Consider the following 17,165-nt stretch of genomic DNA (forward strand, 5'->3'; position numbering starts at 1 on the left):
GTATGTCAGCAAATTTGGGAAACTCAGCAGTGGCCACTGGCATGGAAAAGGTCAGTTTTCATTCCAGTTCCAAAGAAAGGCAGTGCCAAAGAATGCTCAAACTACTGCGCAATTGCACTCATCTCACACGCTAGTAATGCTCAAAATTCTCCAAGCCAGGCTTCATTCAGCAATATGTGAACCGTGAACTTCCAGATGTTCAAGCTGGTTTTAGAAAAGGTGGAGGAACCAGAGATCAAATTGCCAACATCCGCTGGATCTTGGAAAAAGCAAGAGAGTTCTAGAAAAACATCTATTTCTGCTTTACTGACTATGCCAAAGCCTTTGACTGTGTGGATCACAATAAACTGTGGAAAATTCTGAAAGAGATGAGAATACCAGACCGCCTGACCTGCCTCTTGAGAAACCTATATGCATGTCAGGAAGCAACAGTTAGGACTGGACATGGAATAACAGACTGGTCCCAAATAGGAAAAGGAGTAGGTCAAGGCTGTATATTGTCACCCTGCTTATTTAATTTATATGCAGAGTACATCATGAGAAATGCTGGGCTGGAAGAAACACAAGCTGGAATCAAGATTGCAGGGAGACATATCAGTAACCTCAGATATGCAGATGACACCACTCTTATGGCAGAAAGTGAAGAGGAACTAAAAAGCCTCTTGATGAAAGTGAAAGTGGAGAGTGAAAAAGTTGGCTTAAAGCCCAACATTCAGGAAACTAAGATCATTTCATCTGGTCCCATCACTTCATAGCAAATAGATGGGGAAACAATGGAAACAGTGTCAGACTTTAATTTTGGGGGGCTCCAAGTTCACTGCAAATGGTGATTGCAGCCATGAAATTAAAAGACGCTTACTCCTTGAAAGGAAAGTTATGACCAACCTGGACAGCATATTGAAGAGCAGAGACATTACTTTGTCAACAAAGATCCGTCTAGTCAAGGCTGTGGTTTTTCCAGTAGTCATGTATGGATGTGAGAATTGGAATATAAAGAAAGCTGAGTAGTGAAGAATTGATGCTTTTGAACTGTGGTGTTGGAGAAGACTCTTGAAGAGTCCCTTGGACTGCAAGGAGATCCAACCAGTCCATCCTCAAGGAGATCAGTCCTGGGTGTTCATTGGAAGGACTGACGTTGAAGCTGAAACTCGAATACTTTGGCCACCTAATGCGAAGAGCTGACTCTTTAGAAAAGAACCTGATGATGGGAAAGATTGAGGGCAGGAGGAGAAGGGGACGACAGAGGAGGAGATGGTGGGATGGCATCACCGACTCAATGGACATGAGTTTGGGTAGACTCTGGCAGTTGGTGATTACTGGGAGGCCTGCTGTTCTGCAGTTCATGGGGTTGCAAAGAGTCGGACACGACTGAGCGACAACTGAGCTGAACTGAGTCGTGAGTAAGTAGGGGTCAGAATAAACTCGGATATTTAGGGGGTAAAGACAAGATATGCAGACAAGCAAAGACTATTGGAGCTCCAGGAATCATAGTGGACCCCATATAAGCTATCTATGTACGAAAGGATGTTTATAGAAGTCTTTGCAGATTTTTGTTTCATGATACTGGATTGTGAAAGTGAAAGTCACTCAGTGGTGTCCGACTCTGCAACCCCGTGGACTATACAGTCCATGGAATTCTCCAGGCCAGAATACTGGAGTGGGTAGCCTCTCCCTTCTCCAGGGGATCTTCCCAACTGAGGGATCGCACTAAGGTCTCCCGTATTGCAGGCAGATTCTTTACCAGCTGAGCCACAAGGGAAGCCCAGGAATACTGGAGTGGGTAGCCTATCCCTTCTCCAGTGGATCTTCCTGACCCAGGAATCAAACCGGGGTCTTCTGCATTGCAGGCTATCAGGGAAGTCATATACTGCTACTTTTGTGTTTGACAAAATACAGTAAAGTTTACTAAGTTTTTTGCTCCAGAGAGAATTTATTAAAATTGATTAGAATCTTAGAGATTATGAAAGAGTGGAAAGTAAGACCTTTCAAGGCAGGCTAATGCCATATCAAAGATCAGTGTAAAATTGGCAGTGAAAAACTTTACCCTACTTTCATTTTCTTCAGGACTTACAGCAGTTTATTATTTGGCTAGTAGTCTTTTTTTTTTTTTAATGTCATAGCTGTAATTAATTATGTTAACTCTTTAAAAGTGTAAGTTTTTCAGGATAAGTGTGTAAATTTAGACCAGTTCAGTGAAGTGTATGAATTTTCAAATTATGGTTTAATCATTTAAAAAATTATTATACTTTAAATGTTGCTGTATTTGACAAATAAAGGTATTTTTGGAACAACCCGGTACATCATATTTTTGCAGCTCTTGCTGTTTATCATTTTTTAGAAAGTTCTATTTGTTTGAAGGTAACTTAGACATGCCTGTTTTAAATCATTTAAACCTGTTTTTGTTATGCAGGTCTTCCTGTGTTTTCAGAAAGTTGCTGCTGAAATCCTTGGAATCAAGTTAAACAAAGCAGAAATAGAACAGTCACAGGTGATTATATTGAACTGTATACTTAAAAAAAATAATTTATTTCTTAAAAGACATTAATTTTCTCTCTGAATCCTTTTACATTTGTGCATTCTATGTACATATCCCTAACAGCCTTAAAAATAGATTGTGTGTATGAGTCATTGTTTATTGCAGAAGATGGAGGATGTTAAGTTTTTGCCAAATGATGATACCTTGAAACCTCATTTTGTCTTTTTTTTGTTGGAAAAATGAGATTAATGTAATAAAAATTTCATCAGCAGTTAAATAATGGCTAAGGAACTGACCATATTATTTTGTACTTCTTTATTTAAGTTCTTCTTCCATGATTACTGTATAATATCCTTTTTATGTTTTATATAAAATCCCAACTATTTATTAAAGTTTAGCCTTAAGTAGTAAGAGTTTACCCTATTTGGCATCTTCTATGTTTGGTTTGGTGAAACACTATAAAAAATAGTGTTGCTCTCTGTTCTTCTGTAAAATATCCTGCATTGTAATATTAATTCTTGATGTTATTTTATTGTTAATTTAATAATGGTATTAATTATTGAGGATTTCTGAATTCTTCCACTCTTCCTAGACAGTTCTCTTAGACTAAGAAATAAACATGAATACCAATAGTCAGCTGCTTAAAGATACAGTAGCACACTACTTTACATGTTTGATTGAATAAAAAAATCAGAGCCTGTAGTTTAAAATTAGACTTCAGAAGTGGTTTGCTTAGAAGCAACATATATTGATAAATAACATTTTCCCTCAACCCTCTCTACTTTTTCCCTGCTTTGTGAAGCTACAAAGGTATAATGATCTTTCTCCATCCTTAAATTTTTCTTTAATTCTTTTTGAGTTAATTCTGTGTCTTCTTTTCATGGTTAGTCTTTGTGTGTGCATGTTTTTAGACAATTTAAGCAAATATCAATTGAAAATTGTTATGCTGATATGGCTGTTTCTAGAGCTTCATTTAAATATTTGGAACTCTGGAAATCTACCTTTACTTCTCACTATTCAAAAGACATTTCAACACTTACTGTGGCCAGACACAGTGTTTAGCTATTTGTGCCTTATAAATTGTTCCCAGACCAAAGTAGTTACTTGATTTTGGCCTAGGAGGATGGATACAAGAAGAGAAATCAGTGATTTGCTTGACTATACAGACCTTGGCAGATCCAAGAAGTCACGTGATGCCTCTGCTTTGTAGCTTCACTTTCTAAATGATGTTTGTGCCTGGTTAACTAGGTAGTCCATCAGTGATTTTCAGGCGATCATAAATGATTAATTGATCATATAAGTGTGGTTTACTGCTGGATCCAGAGGAGATTTAAGAGTTTAAGATGCAGTGAAGAAAATTAATAAATGTGCCAGCTACTGTTACATCATTTAATCCTTACAATAACTCTGGGGCAGGTGGCACTTCATCATTTTATGGTTGGAAAACTGAGACTGCAGAAAGGTTAAGTAACTTGATGTGCTTATCCACAGCTGGGCAGTGATGGACCCAGGACTTGAACTCATGTCTTTCTGATGGCAGTGCCCCTAATGTTTCCACGCTACCGTACTGGGGGAAGATTCACTGGGTGGTTTGGAGTGGGGAGTTGAAAAGAAGCTGGAACAAGCAAGTTGAAAAGTTTAGATGGTATTTTGGAAAGAGAAGAGCTGTTTGGTTAAAATAAATGACCATTTGTGTTGGAGTGTGAAGGAAATTTGAAGAAAGATTATGGAGATTTATGAATGCCAAGTTGATAATCTTAATCTCACATATTGACAGTGGAAAATAATTTTAAGCAGGGAAATAAACGAAAGCAGTTTTTAGATGGGATTAATCTAATGGAATTTGTGTGTGTGTGTGGATGGGTGCCAGAGAGGTTGAAGCAAGGAGACTGGGTTACTGCCTTCGTGTGATAAGGACCGGAATTGGGTGGAAGGGGAGGGATGGATGTAAGAGACATTTCACAGAAGAATCAGTAGGACTTGTGGAATGACTGGATAAAAGGGAGAAGTCATCCCAGATCACTGGAGGAATGGAAAACGGGAGAGCCAGTGATGAGCCCCTCTAGAGGAGAAGGTGTGCTGGTGCAGCGCTGACGGCCCCCCGGACAAGGGGTCTGTACTCGCCCGAGCCCCCAGCAATGCTCAGGTTCTAGGGTATCTCCAGAGAGGTGGAGTGACTGGGGTACTGCTAAAAGGCAGAATTCTAGGGACGCTTGATTCGTATTTTTAGCTCACTCTTGGTCACAAGAGACAGAAAGTTACTCTTTGAACTTTTAGAGATCGACTTAACAGCTAGGCACGTTTTAGCTAAACCCGTGTCAGATGTGTTCACTACAGAGCTCCTCACCCTCCCTGTACACTCCACCTTGTTTGTAAGTGCACCCCGGCTTCTTAGGCCATGAAGTTTAGTTCTGTTTTCGACTTGTTGGTGTTTACTTTGAATGCATTCATTTGAAGATGAATTCAAGCTACTAAGCCCTCCTTCACTGGGTCTGTCAGAGCCTTTGTGTAGGGAAACCTCATTCTCCATTCCTTAGACCAGTGAATTTGGTGCCTTTGCCAGTTAAATTATGTATTTCACAGTTAAGTTTTCTCAGTGGAAGGAAACATTTTTGAAAGTTCATTATTTTTAAAAGATGTTTCTAAGAACATACTTGCGAGCTATCTTGAGCACAGTATTATTTTTTATTGATATATACTTGGCACAAAATATTATGTAAATTTAAAGTATATAACATGTTAACTTGATATCTTTATCTATTATAGTATGATTTTGCCATTATAGTAGTAATTAGTACCTCTATCATGTTACATGAATATCTTTGTTGGTAGTTGGAATAATTAAATTCTAATCCCTTAGCAAGTTTGATGATTATAAAACAATATTGCTTTCTGTATTGACTGTACTGTGCATTATTTCTAGGACTTATTTACTAATAATGGTAAGTTTGTACCCTTTAGAGGACAGCTTTCCTATCCCCTCATCCTCCGGGAACAACCATTTTATTCTTTTCTTTTTTTTGCAATTTTGCTTTTTAAAATTTCATGTGTAAGTAGTATCATACAATTCTTGCCATTTTCTGTCTGATTTATCTCATTTTGCACAATGTACTCGAAGTCCATCCAAGTTTTTACAAATGGCAGACTGTTATTTCTCATGGCTAAATAATATTACATTGTGTGTATATGTACATATATTTATATTCCACATTTTCTTTATTCACCTATCAACAGGCACTTTGCTGTTTCCATATTTTGCTTATTGTAAATAACACTGTAATGAACATGGGAGTCGATATATCTTCAGATAAATACTCAGACATGGAATTGCTGGATGGTATGGTAGTTCTGTTTTTAACTTTTTGAGGAGACTCCATACTGTTTTCCAGGGGCTGTACCAGTTTACAGTCTTCATTCAGGGTTTCCTTTTTTTCCACATCCTCTCTAGCACTTATCTCTTATATTTTGAGGACAGCCATTTTAACAGGTGGGAGGTGATATCTCACTGTAGTTTTAATTTGTTGATTAGTGATATTGAGCCTCTTTTTATGTACCTATTGGCCATTTGATGTCTCTGAAAGTTCATTTAAAAGCAAAGAAGTTCAGATAATCTGAACTTCATTTCTATATATAATTTATATACAGAAAGTGGAGGAGTAGGGCAGAAAGGAAGGGAGAGAGCAAGAGCTTGTGCACCTGCGTTCTGTGGTTTTATGTCATTCGAAAGAGTCCTGAAGGAACTCAGTGTCACAGAATGATAAAGTGTTTTGTATTATTTTATACAGAAGAATTTAGATTGTAGACTCACCAGTCACATGGAAATTGATGCTATAGTAATTTTGTTTGTGACAAATATTTATAATAAGGCCTCAGTCTTAATTCCATTCACTGATTAAAGAGATTCTGCTATTTTAGTTTTAACCTAGATTATTCCCATTTGACAGTTATATAAAATGAGTTATATATGAGTTATAAACACACTTTACAAGCTGTTCAAGGAAGAGAAGATGGAGAAAAGAAGGAATGAAGTTTACTAAGACAGCAGATGTTTTTTGAGGGTCTTTATGCAAGAACACTGAAATCTGGGGATACAGAGATGAATAAGTCACAGTCCTTATCCTCAGGGAGCTCCCAGATTACATGAGGGCAGACAGATATGTCAAGTATGCTCTAGATCCGTTTTTTATTTCTCTATTAGTGACATTTTCACTGGCCAGTTAATAAATTATGACTTTGTTTGCTTTGAACTAGGTATGCGTTCGTTTTAGTGATCCTATATTTTTATAGATAATACTAAATATAAAGTTATTGAAAATAGTAACTGTACATTATTTCCATGTATTTCATTTATTTTTATCCCTAGTAGGTTGTGCCTCTTAATCCCTGTCCCCTATCTTTCCCCTTTCCTCTTCTCTCTACCTACTGGAAACCACTAGTTTGTTCTCCGTATCTGTGAAGCTATTTCTGTTTTGTTATATATAATTAGTTTGTTTGTTTTATTTTTTAGATTCTGCATGTAACTGAAGACACACAGTGTTTATTTTTCCTCTGTCTGACTTATTTCCCTACACATAATAACCGCTAAGTCCATCCCTGTAGTTGCAAATGGCAACATTTCATTCTTTTTATGGCTGAGTATATTCCATTGTGTGTGTGTGTGTGTGTGTGTATCACATATTTCTTACCCATTTTGGGCTGATGAACACACGTGACTTCCATATCTTGTTTATTACAATTAATGCTGCTGTGGACATTGGGGTGCATATATCTTTTCAGATTAGTGTTTTTGTTTTCCTCAGATATATACTCAGGAATGGGATTACTGGGTTATATAGTATTTCTATTTTCAGTGTTTTGGGGAGCCTCCATAGTGTTCTCCATAGTGGCTGTGCCAATTTGCATTCCCACAGCAGTATGGAAGGGCTCCCTTCTCTATACATTCTTGCCAACACATGTTATTTCTTGTCTTTTTGACAGTACTTATTCTAACAAGTGTGAAGTGATACCTCATTGCGGTTGTGATTTGTATTTTCCTAACTGTTAGAAGTGTTGAGCATCTTTTTCATGTGTTTTTTGGCTATCTGTATGTCTTGTGTGGGGAAAAATGCCTATTTCAGTCCTCTGAACATTTTTAATTCTGTTTTTCTGTTGTTTTGTTTTTTGATATTGAGTTGTATGAATTCTTTATATATTTTGTATATTAACTTCATGATATCATTTGCAAATGTCTTCTCTCATTTAGTAAGTGGCCTTTTCATTATTTAATGATTATTTAATGTGGCCTTTCATTGATGGTTTCATAATCATCACCCATTTTGTTGATGGTTGGTTCCCTTGCCTGAGGAGAAAGTTCCAAAAAAATATTGTTAAGCCCTATGTCAGATCAAGGCTATGGTCTTTCCTGTGGTCATACATGTTTTTTGTATGGTTTTTCCATGTATGATTGTGAGAGTTGGACTGTGAAGAAGGCTGAGCGCTGAAGAATTGATGCTTTTGAACTGTGGTGTTGGAGAAGACTCTTGAGAGTCCCTTGGACTGCAAGGAGATCCAACCAGTCCATTCTGAAGGAGATCAGCCCTGGGATTTCTTTGGAAGGAATGATGCTAAAGCTGAAACTCCAGTACTTTGGCCACCTCATGCAAAGAGTTGACTCATTGGAAAAGACTCTGATGCTGGGAGGGATTGGGGGCAGGAGGAGAAGAGGACGACAGAGGATGAGATGGCTGGATGGCATCACTGACTCGATGGACGTGAGTCTGAGTGAACTCCGGGAGTTGGTGATGGACAGGGAGGCCTGGTGTGCTGCGATTCATGGGGTCGCAAAGAGTCGGACACGACTGAGCGACTGATCTGATCTGATCTGATGTCAGATCATATTCCATTTTTTTTCTTTTTCTATTCACTTAAAAAATTTTTTTTTTCCATATAGTTTCAAAACCAAATGGGATCTTAGCTGCCACATAGATAAACCTTGTGTTTTATAGATTAGGAGAGTGTGAAGACCAAAGAGGTAAAGTAGCTTGCCCAGAGTTGTGACTGTTACTGACAGCCTGTGATGACATATTATGCAGTGTATGCGTATGCCATTACATGGAAGGAAAAGGAGAGTTGCTTTCTTTAAGCTCCTACTGTGTGCACGGTACCCTGCTTTTAAAAAATGCTATATCTGTGCTTTGAGTGGTAACCTATAACTTTTTGCCCTTTGAATTTGTATCAATCATGGTATTCTTTAATAATTTATGCATTTGTTTTCCTTACTAGACTCTTAATGCATCTCAAAAAAAAAGAGAGATCATGATTGCTTGCAGGAATGTTTCCAGTACCTGGAACCGTGGTTTGCTTTGAATGAGTGATAGTGACAGGTGTTTTAGCTGTTAGAGTATGTTTCCTCTCTATCCTGAGGGTGACCAACTATGACTTTTGTAAGGTAAATATGTTTGTACTCTCTGGGTTAGAGCACAGTTCCAGAATTGACCAGATTTATCTTTCCCGAGTCCATCTCTACTGCTTATACCTTACCACTTCAACTCCTAAGTTGCTTTCTTGCTTACCCTAATGGAGAGCTCCCACTTCCAGTTCTAGGACCTGACTTGGACAACCCTGACAAAACAGGGGTTAAGCTGGTGTTCAGCTACACAGCTCCCTTTCTCTTAGGGCCACTGCATTGTTTTCCTTCACTTGACTAATAGCAGAGAACAGAGTTTATAGCAGAGTTGAGTTTACTCTGTAGCTCCAAACATAAAGACTGGTGTTTTGTAGGTAACACTTTTCTCTGAAAACATCAATGATTGAATGATTTGTAAACAAGAAACTACTGTGAAGTCCCCTACCATAAAGTTTACATCATAGAAATTATGCTTTATTTACTCAGAGAAAGCAAAGTCCTGAATATGTAGAACTTTGATTCTGGCTTCCAGTTCAGAAATTTTGTATAGAGCTTTATGTCAAACAACCAAGGCCCTCAAGAAAGATGTTGCCTTGTTAGTTCTTAATTAATTTGATGAGAATTAGTGGTGAAAATCCAAGTCGTTTATGTTAGTCAATACTTTGACCAGAATGTCTTGACCATAGGTCAGTGACCTGGTTGTGTTTATAAGATAGGATTTAAACCATCATTTTGGAGGATTAATGAGTTGCTTGCTGATTATGAAAATCCCTTCTCTTTATTGTAACCCATAGTTTGGCATGAAGCAGTTAGGTTTGCGGAGGCCAGATGATGATGTTCAACGGGTCACTGATGCGCCCCCCTCATACGTCATGTGGCAGTTGGCAATGCTCCTGTGATAGCATCAGGCTGAGTGCCTAGTAAATCATGAGTCTTGTCCAGAAGTTAATACTGCTTGCTGGAGAACTGGAGCAGAGCCTGTGCAAGGCTAATACACCTTAGTGTCCTGTTCATTTACTCTCAGTTGTTTATCCAGGCTTTATAAACATTAGCACAAGCAGCAGCCTGATTAATATGTTTTTCTCTATGTGCTAATTAATAGATGCTATGGTGAAGGAAGATCTTTCCAAAATAAAATATTGGAACTCATTAAAAGTGGATATAGTTCCAAGTCTAAAAAATTTGGGGAGTGTGTTATCTCTGTCATATTTGTCTTATGTGGTCTTCTCATCTTAAGGGTTATAGTAATCAAAAAATCTGACTAGTTTTGATTTGTTACTTAGCAAAATTCATTTGAAAACATCAGCTGTCATGCTTAAAATATGGTATGTTTTTTAACTATAAAAAATGTATTTTGATCTTACTTATTTCTGTATGAAATTTCAAAACTTGGAGGTTAGGGCTGTGAGAGCCGGGGAAGTGACCATCAAAAGGAGGTCTTTGACAATAACGAATATGATTAAATGTAAAAACCGTAAATGACATGCAGTTTCCTCTGATGTATGCATCCTCTACCTTCAAAGAAAATGAACCACTCTTTGTTCCCTCCACACATGTTATAAATCCACTAGTAAATTTCTTATCTGGTATGACAGTTAGCTGTGTGCATGTTCCCTTCCCAGAGCAGCTTATGAACAAATCCTGTGCAGTTCACCATTTGTTCCCAGTGTAGAGGGACTGGCCCACGGTAGATCCTCAGTAATGTTTGTAAAAAGAAATTGAATGAGTACCTCAGCTGCACTTTAGTAGAGAAAAGCCCCCAAATTCTTTGTTGTCTTCTGAAATACTGGGCATTATATGCGTTACATGTAATTGTGATATCAAAAATAGAGCCCACAGCTTTTCTGGGAGGCTCAGTAGACATGTCCATTTCAACAATTAAATAGAATTGTAATGTTTCTTGTATCTTTGTTCATTTTCTTTCCTTTTATATGCATATATTCTGCTATTTCTTTTGTGGCTTGTTTAAATTTATGTGCGTATTTCTTTTTCTACTTTGGTGTTCCCATCTATTTTCAGTCATTGAACACACTTTCCATTTTTTTCTTTCTTTCTTTTTTTCCCCCTTTCTTCTGCATCTTGTTTCTGTTATACGGAATTGACAGCGTATTGTCAGGGCAGAAATAGTGAAGTACTCGGAAGAAGATAACCAACATACCAGCTCTGCTCAGAGCAGAATCTGTTCAGTACAGTAGTGCAGGTATTAATCGATAAACTATTGCAATTTGTGGGAGGAGGGTGGGGAGAACTGGTGAATGTTATCTTGTTCTTTATGAATAAAAAATTCAAAGATTTATTGTACATTCTTGGGAATTAATATTGCATAAGTCCTGTTCTGGAACTTTGAAAAATTGATCCTTTGCCAGACTTACGACTTAAGGAATTGGGAACAAATTAAAATAACATTTCATTTACTTTCAAATGTATTTGTCTTTATGGTCATGTTTATTACATGTGCAGTGAAATGGAGAATTGAAGCAGTTATTTCATTATTCTCTCCTTACTGTTTTTCCTGAAATAGCGTAGTAATTGAAAGAGTATTTTTAAAGTTTGCCTTGAATTACCCTTCTTTGTCTGCTTATGTGTGCAGACTTAGTAGGAGTTGAAAACAGTTCAGGATTTGTTTTTCCTTAAATTATTACTTAAAGAAGAATGTTAGGGCATGTCGCTAAATTCATTGTTTAAAATATTCCTTGAAGTTGTGTTAGAGGAAAAGAAGGAAGAGTTAAAAGTGTCTTTTGATTTAAATTGTTTTAAACACATGAATGTGAGGTAATATAAATTTCTCATTATTTTATATTTTGTTAGAGTCATTATTCATGACCCAGTAGTGGAGCCATTTGGAAGTAAGTCAGGGATTTAGGAGAAAAGTTTTAAAAATTGGAAAAGTTCTGCTCAAAACATTTCTTCTTTATATGTGACTTCTCTTTAACATTTTTATTTCCTCTCACTAACTCACAAATTGATAAACATTTTTAAAAGAGTTATGCCTGAGTATAATAGTATATGGAAATATTAATAAATAATATTTTTTACTTTGAAATGATGAGGCCTTATCTGTGAATCAAAACTTGTAATGATTAATTTTAAATCCTTTGCTTTAAATTATAACCGGGGTTTAGTTTTTCATATTGATTTGCCAGTTTTTTATTAGACTTGTGATAACCTCATAGATGTCATAAAACCAGAGACGACTGAATTAAAAAATTGCTATTACATCCTTAACAAAACCAACCCCTTCCCCACCCCCCCTTAGCCCCCCACCCCCCCAAAAAAGAAAATCCCAGCTTGACATGAGTTGGTTCTGGCTGATTCTTTTAATATCAGCTTCTGCTTCATTTATGATGTCTGTCATCAGGAGTTCACGAAGTTCAGAAAATAAAAATATACTTTAAGGAGCTCTTTCTAAATGTTCTGATGTCCTGATAATAACTCTGTTTTCTTTTATGACAGAGAGTGGTGAAGGCAGATATTGTAAACTACAACCAGGAACCCATGTCAAGAACTGTTAACCCTCCTAGAAGCTCTATGTGTGCAGTTCAGTGAGCACATTTTTCTTTTGTACTGATAGTTCTGAGTGCCCTTCGCCTCTGTGTGGGCCCCGAGGACCTCTAGGAACTTGTTTTATCAGTGACCATCTCTGTAGTTCAGTTAACACTTTCCGCTCAACTCGCTTCATCATTGCCTGTTGCCTCAGCCGCAGGCAGCTCCTCCGACTGGAAAGAATTCAACTTCGGGACCACACACTTTGAATTCGGCTTGGAAAGCCCATTCTCTGGAATCAGACTGCTCCATTGAGAAAGAATAATGTTGGCTGTCTTATGGCCTCACTTCTTTTTTCCGTGATGTAAATTTTTGTTTAAACAAATATGAAAACTATCCAGGCCTTGATTATCAGCCAGGATTTTGCAGCAGCACAGTTTCATTCTCTTATCTGAACTCATACCTGGCAAAGTACGCTTCAGAGTGCAAACATCCGAACGAGTAATATATTTTATCTACTGATACTTAAGAAAGGATTCTTTTGCTATCTCTTGTGAGTAAAAATATATAAAGCGGTATCTAACTGAAAATGCTTGAAATAAAGCTGTAATAGAAATATTTTCTTCATTTTTTTTAAGAAAGAGCCTAACTTGTTTATATTTTAGCTATAGCTCACAAAGTAGTGAGTATTTGATAGTGTATTTTTATTATTGTATCATGGTCATTATGTCTTGTGTAATACTCTGGTTAGATGGTTTTGTGATTCTGATGCTCCGTGCGGACTTGCTCCTACAGCCTGTGTAAGAGTCCTCCCAGAATGAGCTGTGACTATTATTGGATCATTGTGGATCAGACTGTACCTGACGGGCAGATATTTTTCTCCTGCAAATAAATTTATTTAAATTACCTTTGGGGGAGAATTTTCTTTCAGCCACATCCCTTTTCATTACAGAAAAGGTATATTTGGATACAAATCAATGATTGTGTGAAGTTTAATAAACATTCAGTCACTTAGAGTTGTTAGGACTTCCCAGTGGCTCAGCGGGTAAAGAATCTGGCTGCAACACAGGAGACACAGGAGACAGGGGTTCGGTCTCTGGGCCGGGGAGGATCCCCATGGCAACCCGCTCCAGTGCTCTTGCCTGGAGAGTCCCACGGACAGACGAGTCGCAGAGCGCCGGATATGACTGAGCACACAACCCACGTTCAGTTGGTAGGTAGGTAGAGCTGTTAGGGAGCTTAATTGAAGTGATGAAAATCCAGACCCCAAAGCCTGACATTCAGGGGCTCCATGTCAGTCGCATCCTGCCCCCTGCCTTTCCTCAGGCTGCTCTTCTGGACACAGCCTCCCGCTGTGCCGGCGGAGTCACGGCCGTGCCTGGGTGCTTTGTGACACGCTGCCTTCCTGTCTGCGCTGCACAAGTCCCTCTGCCTGGAATTCCTGCCCCCTCTCTGTCTCCCTCCTGCCATCAGCCTTCAGGCACTGTGAAGGCAGGTGGCTTGGTAACAGTTTTGTTTTTTTGTGCTCGGGCACAGTGCCTGGCATGTGGGTGCTCTGTGTTGGCCACATCGAAACAGGATGAATGCTGCCCCTCTGCAAAACCTCTGCTGTGCCCACAGCTGCGGATTCCACATGAGCACCTCCTGGCTGGCCATTACCCCCTTCCTGCCTGGGATCACGGTTATTTGTGTCCTTTGTTTTATTGCTCATAGACCATAAGTTTATTGGAGAACATATCTCTCTTTTGGTCTCACATCCTTCAGGAGTGCCTGTCAGGGCACCTTACTCATAGGAGACCTGCCAGAGGTGTGTGGAGAAATTTTGGCATCTGATTTTACAACTAAAAGATTTTAGAAAGCTTGTTACTTCCATCTTGTGTGGCTAAAGAAACTGAAGTCTGAAAAGAAAAAGGAACTTGACAGAGATGGGGAAGCCCCTAGGGGTTCTGGCTCTGGGCGAGCAGGACTGCTTCTGATTCTTCTTGCCGTCCCAGCCCTCTGTGTAGGGGCTGCTCCAGTATAATCATATTTAAGAAGAAGAAAAGGAATTTGCCAGAAGTCATGGAATCACAGAGGTAGATCCCATAGGAGATCTTCTGTCTCTCAGCTGGGGAGACACTTTTTCAAGAGTGGTTGGAAATTTATGAAAGGTAAAAATTGTGACTGCTGTATTTATTAGGCAGTGAGTTCACTTTTTCCCTAATTTCTGTATTCATTTTATAGCAACTAAGCAATCTTTTAAGCTCTTTTCCAAGGTGGCATGCCCTTCAAGATAGTTCAATTTATCCTTCCTTTCAACATCTAATATATCCCAGTCAGTCTGCTAGGACCTTTAGGAGAATATAAAGTGGGATAAAAGATTTCAACCCTCAGGGACCTTACAATCTAGTACGAGAGATGTTTGTTGTCGTTACTACTATTTTAAAGCTACGACTGATTGAAGTCTACTATTGAACTAAACTTGCCCAAGGCTTTACATTCAATAAGGGGTTAGGACATGCCCTTTTGATCATTTCATGTTATTTATATACCTATGTGAAAATTTTGAGGATTTACAAAAGTGAGTTTTTTTGTTTTTTCAGTCTCATTATTGTAGTACTAAAATGTATGACTTACCACTCATATGTGATGGTACAGGCATCTGGAGGAAACAGAAAAGACAAAAAGATCTGTGATCAGACCAAAATACTTGAGTTGTGTGTTTTAAAGTCAGAGCACTGAATGGGACTGAATGGCCTTCATGGGCTTGCTCTGTCTGGTACACATCCAAGAACTTGTCACAGGAGCTATTTTATGTGCACACCAGTCACGAGAAGGCATATCACAGTTCCTTTCATGCACGTGGGGATGTGGAAGCAGGGAGTAAGTGATTATACCAAGCCCCTCCTCCAGTAAGTGGTAGGGTCAGGACCCACATAAACCATTTCTGAGGTAGGTTGGACCAGGCCGAGTACCGAACTAGGTTACCTTCCATTAGAAAAGATCACGAAGCTGGCCTTCCTGGGGCTTGACTAGGCCTGGGTGTTACGTTGCTCGTTTGAAAAGTGGTGATGGCTAACGCTGGTCCACCCACTTTCTCACACTGACCATCTAGACCTGCAGGCAGTGTGTGTCGAGAGAGGCTGATAATCAGTTGCTAAGTCGTGTCCAACTCTGCCACCCCATGGACTGCAGCATGCCAGGCTTCCTCGTACTCCACCAGCTCCTGAAGTTTGCTCTCAAGTTCACGTCCATCGAGTCGGTGATGTCATCTAACCGTATTATCCTCTGCCTCCCTCTTTTGCCTTCAATCTTTCCCAGCATCACGGTCTTTTCCAATGAGTTGGCTCTTTGTATCCATGGCCAGAGTATTGGCACTTCAGCTTTAGCATCAACCCTTCCAATGAATAGTCAAGGTTGATTTCCTTTAGGATTGACTGGTTTGAGGCTAATGGGTATATTTGCCCTCTGATCACTGAGGTGAGGATGGAAAAATGCCTTCCCTGCATTTGATCTCCTTGGTCTTCTGTCTCTCCCCTCTAAGCCTGACCAGTCAGTGAGAGCCGTTTGGCTCAAGGAGAGCAGGCACAGTGAACATGCCATAGCGGACAGGGCCAAAGCAGATTTCTGAATTCCATATTACAATTTTCCCCATACCTCGGGTGTTATTTTTGAAACAGAAACATTGGATTGATGCTTATTTTACTTTGACTGTTACCTCTCCTGTCCACACTTTTTAATTTAAAAAATTCCAAGTCTTTGCATCTGGTTTTAGGACTTTGTCTCCTGAAGACGCATGCTATAAAGTTTCAAACACATTGTGGCCACTTGTGGTGCTTATTGAACTTTCTGAGAACACAAGTTTTCAGCCAGAACCGGTCATTGGGTGCTGCCTTTCAAGTGCACCCTCTATTATGTGTGGCAAACCACTCTGGAGTGGTTTTTGGAGTGGCCCAGAGAACCCCTCCTGTGACTGCTTTATTATTCCAGGAGGAGGTAAGCCAGGGCCCTTTAAAGTTGATCACTGAAACAATGTGATGGGGCATAATAATGTGTGTGTGTCATTTTAAAATAGAGAAGTTTTCTGGCCATAGCCCATGCTGGTGATTGCCACAGTGCTGGACATCCTGAGAAAACGCTCGCAGGATTCAGAGGAAATGGAAATGCAGACCCACGGAGCATTGAGGCCGACATCTGTTGGCCTCCTCCCCAGCGTCGCGTTGCTACTTCTTCCAGCAACAGTCGTCTCCCTGGTGGAGCCCTCCTCCATTTTCAGCTCCGAGGGCTCTCGGGAGTGCGTTCTCATTGGCTTAAAACCCTATTAGGATCTTCATTTCTCTTGGCCTCAGGGATTGGCTAAGAAGTGAGTGGTTAATTCCATCAGAGCTAATGAAACTGGAGAGGACTTTGCTGAAGTTTCTGAAAAAGAGAAACAAGAAGGCTCTTATTGCCTGAAGTTTGCAGATGACGCTCTGCCCGCTGGGCTTGAATGAGAAAGCTGTAGCCCCTGAGGGTAACCCTGCCCAAGTACAGGGTTGACGCTGAGGGAGGGAGGTGAGAAGTGGGGAGAGCCCCTGTCCCCGACACGGCTCCAGGTCATGCATGCCATGAATCGTTTCCTTTATCCTTCCTGGGGCAATGTTAGTTCATTTTTTCTGTTACTTCTTACATAAAAGTGTTAGGTGGTTAGAATAGGAAACTGGAGTCCAAAATGGCGGTGGCTAAAAGACAAGGAAGGGAAAAGTCCGTGAAAATAGAACAAAGGAAGGTCAAAGGAAGGTCCGAGGACCGGAGTGAGGACCTCAGGTAGAACAAACAGCACTCCTGGCTAGCCCAATTTAC

The 17,165-nt window shown here is 39.5% G+C and overlaps 1 protein-coding gene across 2 annotated transcripts in view; it reads left to right on the forward strand.

Annotated features, from left to right (window-relative positions):
- The window catches only part of RAB28 (RAB28, member RAS oncogene family), a 97,978-nt gene extending 84,727 nt beyond the window's left edge, over positions 1-13,251 (forward strand). Inside the window, exons 6-8 of one of the 2 annotated variants that reach the window (XM_086407488.1) lie at positions 2,411-2,488; positions 10,967-11,061; positions 12,315-13,251. In XM_086407488.1, the coding sequence (XP_086263614.1) occupies positions 2,411-2,488; positions 10,967-11,056 (168 nt within the window). In that variant the 3' untranslated portion in view covers positions 11,057-11,061; positions 12,315-13,251. The remainder of the gene's footprint in view (positions 1-2,410; positions 2,489-10,966; positions 11,062-12,314) is intronic. The other variant, XM_086407487.1, reaches the window with a different exon arrangement.
- Positions 13,252-17,165: the final 3,914 nt, after the last annotated feature.

This window comes from Bos grunniens, chromosome 6 (assembly GCF_055505025.1).
Source record: "Bos grunniens cultivar Pamir isolate PY7600 chromosome 6, Bosgru_T2T1.0, whole genome shotgun sequence".
Classification (NCBI taxonomy): domain Eukaryota; kingdom Metazoa; phylum Chordata; class Mammalia; order Artiodactyla; family Bovidae; genus Bos; species Bos grunniens.